At 40.8% G+C, this 14,290-nt stretch overlaps 1 protein-coding gene across 1 annotated transcript in view; it reads right to left on the bottom strand.

Moving 5' to 3' along the window:
* LOC140731487 (uncharacterized) overlaps positions 1-14,290 on the bottom strand; it is a 50,194-nt gene that overhangs the window by 16,261 nt on the left and 19,643 nt on the right. The window contains exons 6-10 of the mRNA XM_073052962.1: positions 10,104-10,181; positions 8,786-8,887; positions 7,323-7,400; positions 4,290-4,376; positions 1,453-1,536 (exon numbers count right to left, since the gene is read on the bottom strand). Coding sequence (XP_072909063.1) covers positions 1,453-1,536; positions 4,290-4,376; positions 7,323-7,400; positions 8,786-8,887; positions 10,104-10,181 — 429 coding nt within the window. The remainder of the gene's footprint in view (positions 1-1,452; positions 1,537-4,289; positions 4,377-7,322; positions 7,401-8,785; positions 8,888-10,103; positions 10,182-14,290) is intronic.

Here is a 14,290-nt window from a genome sequence, read left to right as displayed (position 1 = left end):
TTAAAGAGCTGTAATGCACATAAATGAATGATTAGATGAGCCCTGCAGGAGTAAAAATTTCTTTAAGCATCTGCCAATTTTTGTCACTAAAGATGTCTTCCCAACACAATGTCACATTGCAAAATTATATTATTACTTATAAAAATTATATTATGGTCATGCACTTTGGTAGAAGGAGTAAGGGCATACATTATTTTCTAAATCGGGAGAAAATTTAAAAATCAGAGGTGCAAAGGCACTTGTGTAAGATTCCCTGAAAGTCAGGGATTGCAGCTGGTGAGGAAGGCAAATGCAATATTAACATTCATTTCAAGAGAACTACAATATAAAAGCAAGTATGTAATGCTGAAGCTTTATAAGACATTGGTCGGACCACACTTGGAGTATTCTGAACAGTTTTGGGTCCCTTATCTAAGAAAAGATATGCTGACATTGGGAAGTGTCCAGAAGAGGTTCACAAGAATGATTCTAGGAATGAAAGTTTTTTTTTTTCTTTTTTTTTCTATTTTCATTTTTAGAATCTTTTTATTGATACATAATCTTCTACAGCTATAGAATAATACAAGACTTCAGCAAATTAATATGTATACAATTAATAGAGCTGAAAAAACCTATCATAATATATAAAAATGGAAAAAAATTGTATATATAGAAAAAAGAAGAAAAAAAAGAACCCCATCTAACTACAAAAAAAAACCCATTAGGAATCAACCCCCGGAAGCAGTATGTTTAACCATCATCTAAATATATAAAGAAAAAAAAGTCATCAACTGCCAATTCACATTTTTAAAAAAGATAATAAAATTGGAAGGAAACCATATAAAATAATTCAAATTAAATGGTAATATTTGGCAAAAGAACCCCATCTTCTCTCAAAATCAAATCGAGGTTCAAAAGTTCTACTTCTATTTATTTCCAAACTGTTTGGAAAAAATAAAAGAAAGGGTTAATGCATGAGGAGCATTTCACAGCTCTAGGCCTGAACTCGTGGGAGTTTAGAAGAATACGGTGGGATCTAATTGAAACCTATGAAATATTGAAAGGCCGAGATAGAATGGATGTGGAGATGTTTCCTGTAGTGGGGGAATCTAGGACCAGAGGGCACAGCCTCAGAGTAGGAGGATATCCATCGAGAACAGAGGTGAGGGGGGATTTCTTTAGTAAGTGGATAGTGGATCTGTGAAATGTATTACTATAGACAGCTGTGCAGGCCAAGTCATTGGGTATATTTAAAGTGGAGGTTCTTAAGTTCTTGATAAGCCAGGGCATCAAAGGTTACTTGGAGAAGGTGGGAGAATGGGGGTTAAGAGGGATAATAAATCAGCCATGATGGAATGGTAAAAGAGACTCGATGGGCTGAATGGCCTAGTTCTGCTCGTATGTGTTATTAAACCCTGAAATGCTGAAATCTTTGATATAACACACAGTTCTTTCACTTCGTTTCCTACTCACATGATCTCGGTAGCCGGGTTGGTGCAGGGTTCGCACTTCTTCTGAAACTGCTGTCCAATGCTGTGGATGGACCTGCCAGAGAGGCTGATGTGTACATAGAACTAAGTCAATTTGTGTCTTATTTTAAATATGTAGATACACTGAAGAATTAACAGGTACATAAATGAAACAAATAGTTAACAGTTCTGTTACTATAGTAAAAATTTATTGAATATTAATTGGTTTAGTTATCAGAGATCTCTTTCCACTGAAACGCCAGGTTCTGCAACATTATACTCCCCTTCTTGAAATATCTTTAACCAGTCAAGTCAGCATCACTGACTGCTTCAGAACAGAGTGAAAACATGAAGAACAGAGAGGAACTAAGGCTCAGATAAAAGAGAGATGATGGGAGCAGATGGAATGGAAATGTCAAGGCAACTTCATCCACACTAGGAACAAGAGATCAGAGACCTGCTCTGGAGTTAGAGGACCGGCCATGTGTATTACCATAAGACAAGAGAGCAGAATTAGGCAATCTGACCCATTGAGTCTGCTCCACCATTCCATCACTGCAGATTTATTATACCTCGCAACCCCACTCCCCTGTCTTCTTCCGTAACCTTTGACATCCTGACTAATCAAAAATCTATCACTCTCCACTTTAAATGTACTTTTAAAATTTTTTAATGATCCAACATGGAGCAGGCCCTTCTGGCCCTTCGAGCCACACCACCCCAGCAATCCCATGATCCAAATTAACCCTAACCTAATCACGGGACAATTTACGATGACCAGTTAACCTACCCAGTACGCTTTGACTGTGGATGCAACCGGAGCACCTAGGAAAAACCACACATTCCACGAGGAGGACCTACAGAAACTCCTTATGGAATGGCGCCGGAGTTGAACTCTGAAATGCCCTGAGCTGTAAAACTGTCACGCCACCATGGTGTCCATTGTACCAATGACTTGGCCTCCACAATTATCTGTGGCAATGTATTCCACAGATTTGCCATCGTCTGGCTAAAGAAATTCCTCATCTCTGTTCTCAAGGGACATCCTTGTATTCTGGGGCTGTGCCCTCTGGTCCTACAATCTCCATTATAGGAAACAGTACACATCTACTCTTTCTAGGCCTTTCAATATTTGATAGACTTCAATGAAATCCCCCTCATTCTTCTAAACTCCAGTGAGCACAGGCCCAGAACCATCAAATGCTCCTCGTATATTAACCTTAGAGCTATTATTTTTTACATACCCACAAGAAAATAAATCTCAAGGTTGTATATGGTGACATACATGTACTTAGATAATAAAATAACTTTGAACTCTTTCATTCTTGCAATCATTCTTATGAACCTTGTGGAAATACCTTCAATCTGTCAAGCCAACATCATTGAGGATAGGGAGTGAAAACGTGAATAACTGACAGTAACTGAGGAAACAGGTGAAAGAGAGGGGATGGGAGCGGATGAAATGGGAGAGTCAAGGCAACTTCATCCATGCTAGAGACTATAGGCCAGGAGGCCTGTCCTGGAGTTAGAGGATTGTCTGTGTGTGTGGCTGAGCAAGGGGGAGGAACAGGGCTTGTTTTGTCACTTGTCGTGATTTGTGTTGTTTTGCCGAGCAATGTGGACATGGCACATTGGCACCAGAATGTGTGGTGACACTTGTGAGCTGCCCCCAGCACATCTCTAGTTTGTGTTGGTTGCTAACACAAATGATGCATTCACTGTATGCTGTAATGTAGTTGTGATAAATAAATCTGAATCTACTTGTTTGGCCTGGTCCACACTTGGTGGACCCTTAGCATGGATCACACCCGGGTCAATCTTGGAAATTAGTGTTTAAGTTTCCAAACAAGCCAGAAATTGTGCTTTTTTTTTTGCATCCTGCATTATTACACACAACTTTCTCACCATGCAGCAGACTTTGGGATTTTAAGCAACTTCAGTAAACCTCTACGAATTTAGTGTGCAGAACGGTTGATGATAGTAGAGCACACAACAGGCACATATCTTCCCACCAACAAGAAGATCTCCACCACCCAGGCTATGGATCTTCTCAAAGATCCTATCAGGAGGAGGTACAGAAGCCTGAAGTTCCACACCACCAGGTTCAAGAACAACTACTTCCCTTCAACCATTTGGTTCTTGAACCGATTGGCACACCCTTAATCACTTCAGTTTAGCAACACTATGACCATCTTGATCACTTTGCGTTAAAGTGTATCTTATTTTCTCTAACTGGGTCCTTGTAAAGCCGGCATAGAATTTTATTTAATTTGTGCTTCTTGTGAATGCTGCTCATGTGATGCTATGTGCCTGTGTTGCCCCTGCAAGGCCACTCAGTGGCCACATTATCAGGTACATCTGCTTGTTAATGCAAATATCTAATCAACCAATCACGTGGCAGCAACTCAAATCAGGAAAACAGGTAGACATGGGTCTGTGTAACACACACAAAATACTGGAGAAACTCAGCTGGTCATGCAGCGTTAATGGAAAGGAATAAAGAGCTGACATTCATTTGTTGTCCAGAGCAAACATCAGAATGGGGAAGAAATGTGATCTAAGTGACTTTGGCAATGGAATGGTTGTTGCCTCATCGCAGGAAGGATGTGGATGCTTTAGAGAGGGTGCAAAGGAGATTTACCAGGATACTGTCTGGATTAGAGACTTTTTTTTTAAGGATAGGTTGAGTCAGCTAAAGATGAGAGGTCACTAGATAGTGGTGTACAAGATGATGTGCAGATACAGTGGACAGCATGACCTATGCAGTAAACCGTGTATGCTGCAATATTCCATATAAAATAGTCCCTTTAATACAAGGGTTTTCTTTCTTTCCCTACTCACATGGTCTGGGTATCTGCCGCTTTGGAGCAGGGATCGCACTTTCTCTTGGGACGCTCTCACACACTGTGGATGGGCCAGTCAGGTCAGCTGTTGTTTGTACAGAACAAAGTATTGGACGTGAGACTTTTGTGCACAAGTAGTTTAAATATGAAAAAAACATTGAAAAATTAAAGATTATGTTTACTTATCACATATACGGTATACATATCGAAACATTGAAAAATGTTGAAACGTGTCATTTGCGTCAACAACCAATACAGTCTGAGGAGGTGCTGAGTTGCCACACTTCCCGTGCCAACACAGCATGCCCACAACTTAATAACCCTAACTCCTACATCTTTGGAATGCAGGAAGAAACTGGAGCACCCAGAGGAAATCTACACGGTCATGGGGAGAATATACAAAGTCCTTACAGACAACAGCAGGAATTGAACCCCAACTGGTGAAAGGTGGCACTGTAAAGTAATTGCACTAACAACAATGCATGGTGCCACCCCAGGGCTGTGCAGTTGTAATTTGTATAAGTGAACAATTCAGGGCTCTCTTGATGCAATGCAGTTTTATTTAACCATCATCCAGTTTTACTGACCAGAAAGCTCTCACCAGTCAAACACTGCAAAATTTAAATTTACCTCCTGTACCATTGTAGCACAGTGAAATAAACGTCTGACACTGATCAGGAGTAAGAGCAGAAGTTTACCAGCCAGGCCATGCTCTTTTCTCACTGCTGCCTTCAGGTAGAAGATTCAGCTGTGTCAGGACTCACACCAACAGGTTCAAGAACAGTTACTACCCCTCAACCATCAGACTCTTGAAAAAAGGGGACAGCTACAGTCATTCTATTTCTGGTGTTCCCACAACTGATGGTCTGACTTTAAGGAATTTTTATATTGTTATTTCATGATCTCTATTTATTTCTATGTATTTATATTTGTATTTGCACAGTTTGTTGTTCATTGATCCTGTTTACAGTCACTGTTCTATAGACTTGCTAAGTATGCTCGCAGGAAAAAGAATCTCCGGGTTGTTATGTAGTGGCATGTATATGCTCTGATAATAAATTTACTTTGAACTTTGAAGAGTAAATCAGAGATAAGTGAATGAGGGGAGAGGAGTGAATGGAATGGGAGGGTCGAAGCAACTTTGTCTATGTTTGCATAGTCTGGTCCACGCTAGAAAAGAAGAGAGATATTAGTTTGTAGTTCATGTCTACTTGGCTCATAACATTTTCTCAGAACACAATTCAATCCTGACCAGTAATAAACTGATCTAATATTTAACTTCAGAATTCATATCATTAGCCTTTCAAACCATTACTTGTTTTTCATTGCGAGATTCTCTGTGTATTATGGTATCATTCACTAACTTAATTGCAAGAGTGGATCATTGTTTTTCCAAAGATTAATGTCACAGATTACTTCACACACAGTATTAAGCAACACCATATGACCATAAGACATAGCAGCAGATATTAGACCAATTTGTCCACTGTCTGTTCCGCCATTCCATCATGGCTGATTTATTATCACTCTCAACCCCATTCTCCTGCCTTTTACCCGTAACCTTTGACACCCTAAACCATAGGTGTCAAACACAAGGCCCGCGGGCCATATCCGGCCCGGCGTACAATTATATCTGGCCCGTGAGATCATTTTAGATAGATCTATTATTTTAATTATTAATGGCCTGGCGATATGAAGCGCTGATAACACACAAACTACAGATCCCATAATGCAGCGCAACAGCTGCCGATAGGCTACCCGGGAACATTCCCGCATCAAGCGTCTGTTGCTGTATACAACGCTATTCTGAAGTCAAAGCTGCAGTGTAATGGGACACTAAAGGCAAAGTACGACACTGCAGGGCCCGTACAGTTTATTCGCTCCATTCCTGAAGCAATGCCTTAGCTCCGTCTACATGCGGCTCGAACCTTGTGCATGTTTGGTAGCACATATCTGTGTGAGAAGCTTTTCTCAGTGATGAAGATAACAAAACATCACACAGGAGTCGTCTCACTGATGAACACCTGCAGTCCATCCTGAGAATCTCCACAACACAGAACCTTACACCAAACCTAAACAAACTTATTGCCAAGAAAAGATGCCAAGCATCCAGCTCTGACAAAACGGCATAAGAGCAAAGAAAACTGAGTGTTTTGATTTGTTGTTGTTTTAACTTTTGCTGAAAAGCACAAATTTTATTTATATTTTCAGGGTTTTTCTGCAGCATGCTCATATTTCTAACTTGTATAATACTGACAGGAGATATTTTTATGGAGAGCAAAATATTTAAGTTATTTAAAGTTTTAGTTTATTTTTTCTGGAATAATATTCCTGTCTGTTTTTATTCATATTTATGTTCAAAAAATGTTTAGTTTTAGTGTGTTCAATAAATGTTTATCCTGTTCGGCCCGCGACCTAAAGTGTGCTTTGAGTTTTGGCCCCATGTGCAATTGAGTTCGACACCTCTGCCCTAAACAATCAAGAACCTATCAACCTCCTTTAAATATACCCAGTGACTTGGCCTCCACAGCCATCCACGGCAATGAATTCCACAGATTCACTACCATTTGGCTAAAAAATTCCTTCCCGGCTCTGTTCTAAAAGGATGTCCTTGCATTCTGAGGCTGTGTCCTGGACTCACCCTATTCAGGAAACATCCTCTCCATGTGCTCTCTATCTAGGCCTTTTAATGTTTGACAGATTTCAATGAGATTCCCCCCTCCCCCATTCTTCTATAATCCAGCAAGTACAGGCCCAAAGCCATCAAACACTCCTCATACATAACCCTTTCATTCCCAGGATTATTCTTCTGACCTTCTCCAATGCCAGCACATCCTTCTTAGATAAAGGGCCAAAACACCAAAATGCTGGAGGAACTCAGCAGGTCACGCAGCATCAACAGAGATGATTTTTCAGGCCAAGACTCTGCATTAGGACTTCACACAGTACTGTGTTTACTTCAAAATGAACACTGGACCAGCAATAATATACATCACCGAACCTTACTTGTAATAGAAAAACTCTTACTTACAAGGCATTGGCCGGTGGAGGCCAGAAGGACGTGTCTGTTGGGTATCCATCCAGCCTGGTTGGAGTTCTGCTGTAGATACTTTAATGCATAGAACATAAGGAGTCAGTAAACATACAATACAGAACATAGAATATTACAGCAGAGTATAGGCCCTTTGGCCCATGATGTTGTACTAACTTTTTAACCCACTCCAAGATTAGTCTAATGTTTCCCTCCCACATACCCTTCCATTTTTCTTTCATTCGTGTGCCTTTCTAAATGTCTCTTGTATGTCTCTGATGTATCTGCGCTTGCCTCTAACCACAGCAGTCTGTTCCAGGCACCCACCACTCTCTGTGTTAAAAAACTACCTCTGACACAACTCCCCCATACTTTCCTCCAATAACCAATTTCCTTAGAAGTATATTAGCCATTTCTGCCCTGGGGAACAGGTACTGACTGTCCACTCTCTCGATGCCTCCTATCTTCTTGTGCACCTGTATCAAGTCACCTCTCTCATCTTCCTTCTCTCCGAAGAGAAAAGCCCTAGCTCACTCAGCCCATCCTCACAAGACATGATCTCTAATTCAGACAGCACCCTGGCAAGCCTCGTCTGCACCCTCTCTAAACCTTCACATCCTTCCTGTAGTGAGGAGACCAGAACTGAACACATTACTCCATGTACTTTAGGTAATGTTTTATAGAGCTGTAACATCACCTTACAGCAACGGAAGTCAATCCCAACTAATGAAGGCCAACACACCAATTGCTTTCTTAACCACTTTACCAAACTGTGTTGCACCTCTGAGGCATCAATGGACATGTGCTCCAAGATGCCTCTGTTCAGATTTCTGAGCAGCAGATTAGGCTGAAATAAATCTGAAGCAGGCATTATTCAGTTTGAATTTGAACTGGAATTCAATGATCAGAATGCAACTTGCGATTAGTATCTATATTGACATACAGGGAAAAGAGACTTGTTTGGTCGGCGCTGGTGATATCAGATCATCTAGTCTAATGGCATGGTACTAACAAATGCCAGGTTGTTACGCTTGCAAGGTAAGACAGACTGGATGGAGCATTTGATGCATCAATGTGGATCATAGCAAAATGTTGCAATCAAATCCACACCCACCTCTAATGCTGGCAGCTCATTCCACAGTCTCCCCACCCTTTGAGTGGAAGAAGTTCCCCCTAAACATTTCACCTTTCATCCTTAACCTATGACATCTAGATCTAGTCTCACCCAAACTCAGTGGAAAAAGCCTGCTTGCATTTACTCTATCTAGAGGGAGAGTGAGGGTAGAGGGAGAGAAGGAGGGAGAGAAAGACAGAGAGATTAAAAAAGGACAGCAAAAAAGGAGAAGTGTAAGTCTTGGATATGGACCACCTAACTAGTAATACTGTGCAATAATGAGCCTTCTCCTTAACTGCTGGAGGTGTTGATCTGCCCCTAAGCAGAAGCCTCTTAACTCAGTACTCACCTGATAAGTTTGAACGCCTGCGAACATAGGTCTTAGTTTTCGGTCTGGCACCCATTGCCTCGGCTGATGGAGGTGGTGCCGCTGCAGCAGCTGCTGGCACTTCTACTGAACAGAAAAAGTTATCATTAGACCACGCTGGAGTTGTCTGGCCATGACACCTGGCTGCCACTGTACTGCCGGGTGCAGCCACCCTGAACTGGCAATTACAAGTCAGGAAGTTGAAGAAGCAGAAATGAAGACCCACACATGGATTTGACCACATGGTGCCCCGGGAGAGTAGCAGTTAATGTATTGCTATTACAGCACACAGCATCAGAGTTTGGAGTTCAATTCTGGCATTAGCTGTAAGGAACCTCCGCTTAAAATGCATAGGTTCTCTCCGGGTGCTCTGATTTCCTCCCACAGTCCAACGATATACCAGTTAGTAGGTTAATCAGTCATTGTAAATAGTCCTGTGATTCAGTTAGGGTTAATCAGGCAGCACGGTTCGGAGGGCTGGAAGGGCCTATTCTGTGCTGTATCTCTAAATAAATCAAAAATGTATTAGGAATTTGCCATGTTGTGGTGGTCAGGGCACAACATGTAACGCAAACAACATTCAACAATTACAAAGAATAAAGAATTATGTAAAAGTATTAAGCTAGAAGTTACAAAGTATGGATATGGAATAAGATCAGCTTATACTTACAACATAAACAACATTATAAAAAGTAGTTTAAAGTGTTTAGAGTGCACTGCAGTGACTGAAGTAACAGATAATGGGAGTAGGACAAACTAAAATGGTTGAACATGATCATGAAGAACCTGCAAGTGATCATAACCAACCTCACAGCAAATTGTGTCTGCTCGTATTTATTTCTCAACCCACATCACTACCGTGGATTGGCTGCTCATTATTGGTTGCTTTAGATACCTTGTTGTGTATAACTTGCTTTCACAGTTTATACCCTCTGACATTTCAGAAGTATTAAATTGTCTGTGAAGCTCTTTCACCATGGGCTTGTGAAAGGCACTCCCATTGCTGTTCTGGGACAAGCTGCACACTTCCCTATGTTACAACAGTAACTACACTTCAAAAATACTTCATTGCCATCGAGAGTTATTAAAGACAAGTTAGAAATGGCCATTCTTCTGCTATGTCAGATTTTCATGCATTCGTTTCCTTGTTTGCCACTGGGCTCACCGTTAAGTACATTTTCTGTTTTCTACAAATTTAGAATTTTTATGTACACTAAGCAACAGCAGCTCAGGGCACAGTTGCTCAACCTGCCACGTTAACCACCTCAAAACGGTTAACTATTAACCCATCACATTCTACCTTCCACGCTTCTCTGTTCTGGTGGTGGTGGTGGAGGAAGATGACACGTTCCTTTCTGGTCCCTTTGTTTTTCCATCTCTGGTTATGAAACAGTTAAGATATTTTAGATTCAGATTCAGATTTATTTATCACATGTACCTCAAAACATACCTGGAAATGAGTTGCTTGTGTTAACAAGTTCAAGTTCAAATTTAATTGTCATTCAACCATATATGAATATAGCTAACAAAAACACCCTTCCTCCAGGGCCAAGGTGCAAAACACAATACCAACAATCACACACAGTATAAGGCACTTATAGTTACATAGTAGTACAACACAGTCTCAAAAAAGCAATCTAGCCCAAATCCTTGAGTATCACAACACAACTATGGATGTCGTAGGACAGTTATTGCAAACTATGGCAAATATAAACTGAACACAGTAATCAAAGTAGCAATGTGATAATATCAGTAATTAATCCGAGGTACAGATTGTTAAAGAATTCTCTGCAATAAATATAAATGTATATCGTTACCAATTATTACATAATTCATAGAATCATAGAAATGTACAGCAGACACAAGTCCTTTGGCCCATCTAGTCCATGCCAAACCATTTAAACTGCCTACTCCCGTTGACCATTGCCTTCCATATCCCTACCATCCATGTACCTATCCAAACTCCACTTAAACATTGAAATTGAGCTGGCATGCACCATTTTTGCTGGCAGCTCATTCCACAGTCTCTTGACCATCTGAGTCTCTGAATGTGAACAAAATGAAAGAGATGGTTATTGACTTCAGGAGGGCACGGAGTGACCACTCTCTGCTGAACATCGACGGCTCCTCGGTAGAGATCGTTAAGAGCACCAAATTTCTTGGTGTTCACCTGATGGAGAATCTCACCTGATCCCTCAACACCAGCTCCATAGCAAAGAAAGCCCAGCAGCATCTCTACTTTCTGCGAAGGCTGAGGAAAGTCCATTTCCCACCCCACATCCTCAACACATTCTACAGGGGTTGTATTGAGAGCATCCTGAGCAGCTGCATCACTGCCTGGTTCGGAAATTGCACCATCTCGGATTGCAAGACCCTGCAATGGATAGTGAGGTCAGCTGAGAAGATCATCGGGGTCTCTCTTCCCGTCATCACGGACATTTACACTACACGCTGCATCCGCAAAGGAAACAGCATTATGAAGGACCCCATGCACCCCTCATACAATCTCTTCTCCTTCCTGCCATCTCGGAAAAGGCTCCAAAGCGTTCGGGCTCTCAGGACCAGACTATGTAAGTTTCTTCCCCCAAGCTATCAGACTCCTCAATACCCAGAGCCTGGACTGACACCTTGCCCTATTGTCCTGTTTGTTATTTATTGTAATGCCTGCACTGTTTTTGTGCACTTTACGCAGTCCTGTGTAGGTCTGTAGTCTAGTGTAGCTTTCTCTGTGTTGTTTCTTTTTACGTAGTTCAGTCTAGTTTTTGTATTGTGTCATGTAACACGATGGTTCTGAAAGACGTTGTCTCATTTTTACTATGTATTGTATCAGCAGTTATGGTCGAAATGACAATGAAAGTGACTTGACTTGACTTGAAGTTTCCCCTCATGTTCCTCTTTAAACATATCACCTTTCACCCTTAACCCATGACCTCTGGTTGTAGTCCCACCCAACCTCAGTGGAAAAATTCTGCTTGCATTTACCTTGTCTATATAACAACTACGTAACAATTACAGCACGGAAACAGGCCATCTCGGCCCTTCTAGTCCATGCCGAACGGTTACTCTCACCAAGTCCCACTGACCCGCACTCAGCCCGTAACTCTCCATTCCTTTCCTGTCCATATATCTATCCAATTTTTTTTAAGTGACAAAATCGAACCTGCCTCTACCACTTCTACTGGAAGCTCGTTCCACACAGCTACCACTCTCTGAGTAAAGAAGTTCCCCCTCGTGTTACCCCTAAACTTTTGCCCCTTAACTCTCAACTCATGTCCTTTTGTTTGAATCTCCCCTACTCTCAATGGAAAAAGCCTATCCATGTCAACTCTATCTATCCCCCTCATAATTTTAAATACCTCTATCAAATCGCCCCTCAACCTTCTATGCTCCAAAGAATAAAGACCTAACTTGTTCAACCTTTCTCTGTAACTTAGGTGCTGAAACCCAGGTAACATTCTAGTAAATCTCCTCTGTACTCTCTCTATTTTGTTGACATCTTTCCTATAATTCAGTGACCAGAACTGTACACAATACTCCAAATTTGGCCTCACCAATGCCTTGTACAAATTTAACATTACATCCCAACTCCTATACTCAATGCTCTGATTTATAAAGGCCAACATACCAAAAGCTTTTTTCACCACCCTATCCTAGATTATTCCTAGATCACTCAGTTCTACTGCATTCCTCAGTGCCCTACCATTTACCATGTATGTCCTATTTTGATTAGTCCTACCAAAATGTAGCACCTCACACATCAGCATTAAACTCCATCTGCCAACATTCAGCCCATTCTTCCAACTGGCCTAAATCTCTCTGCAAGCTTTGAAAACCTATTTCATTATCCACAACACCACCTACCTTAGTATCATCTGCATACTTACTAATCCAATTTACCACCCCATCATCCAGATCATTAATGTATATAACAAACAACATTGGACCCAGTGCAGATCCCTGAGGCACACCACTAGTCACCGGCCTCCAACCTGACAAACAGTTATCCACCACTACTCTCTGGCATCTCCCATCCAGCCACTGTTGAATCCATTTCACTACTTCAATATTAATACTTAACGATTGAACCTTCCTAACCAACCTTCCATATGGAACCTTATCAAAGGCCTTACTGAAGTCCATATAGACAACATCCACTGCTTTACTCTCGTCAACTTTCCTAGTAACCTCTTCAAAAAATTCAATAAGATTTGTCAAACATGACCTTCCACGCACAAATCCATGTTGACTGCTCCTAATCAGACCCTGTCTATCCAGATAATTATATATACCATCTCTAAGAATACTTTCCATTAATTTACCCACCACTGACGTCAAACTGACAGGCCAATAATTGCTAGGTTTACTCTTAGAACCCTTTTTAAACAATGGAACCTCATGAGCAATACGCCAATCCTCCGGCACCATCCCCGTCTCTAATGACATTTGAAATATTTCTGTCAGAACCCCTGCTATTTTTACACTAACTTCCCTCAAGGTCCTAGGGAATATCCTGTCAGGACCTGGAGACTTATCCACTTTTATATTCTTTAAAAGCTCCAGTACTTCCTATTCTTTAATCATCATAGTTTCCATAACTTCCCTACTTGTTTCCCTTACCTTACACAATTCAATATCCTTCTCCTTAGTGAATACCAAAGAAAAGAAATTGTTAAAATCTCCCCCATCTCTTTTGGCTCCAGACATAGCTGTCCACTCTGATTCTCTAAGGGACCAATTTTATCCTTCACTGTCCTTTTGCTATTAACATAACTGTAGAAACCCTTTGGATTTATTTTCACCTTACTTGCCAAAGCAACCTCATATCTTCTTTTAACTTTTCTAATTTCTTTCTTAAGATTCTTTTTACATTCTTTATATTCCTCGAGCACCTCACTTACTCCATGCTGCTATATTTATTGTAGATCTCACTCTTTTTCCAAACCAAGTTTCTAATATTCCTTGAAAACCATGGCTCTCTCAAACTTTTAACCTTTCCTTTCAACCTAACAGGAACATAAAGATTCTGTACCCTCAAAATTTCACCTTTAAATGACCTCCATTTCTCTATTACATCCTTCCCATAAAACAAATTGTCCCAAACTACTCCTTCTAACTTCTTTCGCATCTCCTCACAGTTAGCCTTTCTCCAATCAAAACCATAATTTTGTATAATTCATATTATTTTAAGGTAGTTGTGGATAAAGTTAGACTGGTGATTAGACAACTGTGCTAAATTGGGGGAAGACTAATTACTAAGTCTTGGGCTAAAATTGGGGAGAGTAGATTGGGAATGGCTGTCTGGGGTTAAATCTATGACTGACATGTGGGTGTCAGTTCAAAGCCAATAGGTTTGAGTTCAGAAGTAACACATCCGTGCAAGAATGAAAGATAATGTCTGGGAAAAAATGGAATCTTAACTAATGTTTAGGAAGCTGAAATTATTTTGAGGAATAGAAAAGGAAACTAGAGAAACCTTAAACAAGGAAT

The sequence above is a fragment of the Hemitrygon akajei genome, chromosome 8, assembly GCF_048418815.1.
Source record: "Hemitrygon akajei chromosome 8, sHemAka1.3, whole genome shotgun sequence".
Classification (NCBI taxonomy): domain Eukaryota; kingdom Metazoa; phylum Chordata; class Chondrichthyes; order Myliobatiformes; family Dasyatidae; genus Hemitrygon; species Hemitrygon akajei.
Note: the sequence above shows the minus strand (reverse complement) of the source record. Positions and strands in the feature narration are given on the sequence as shown.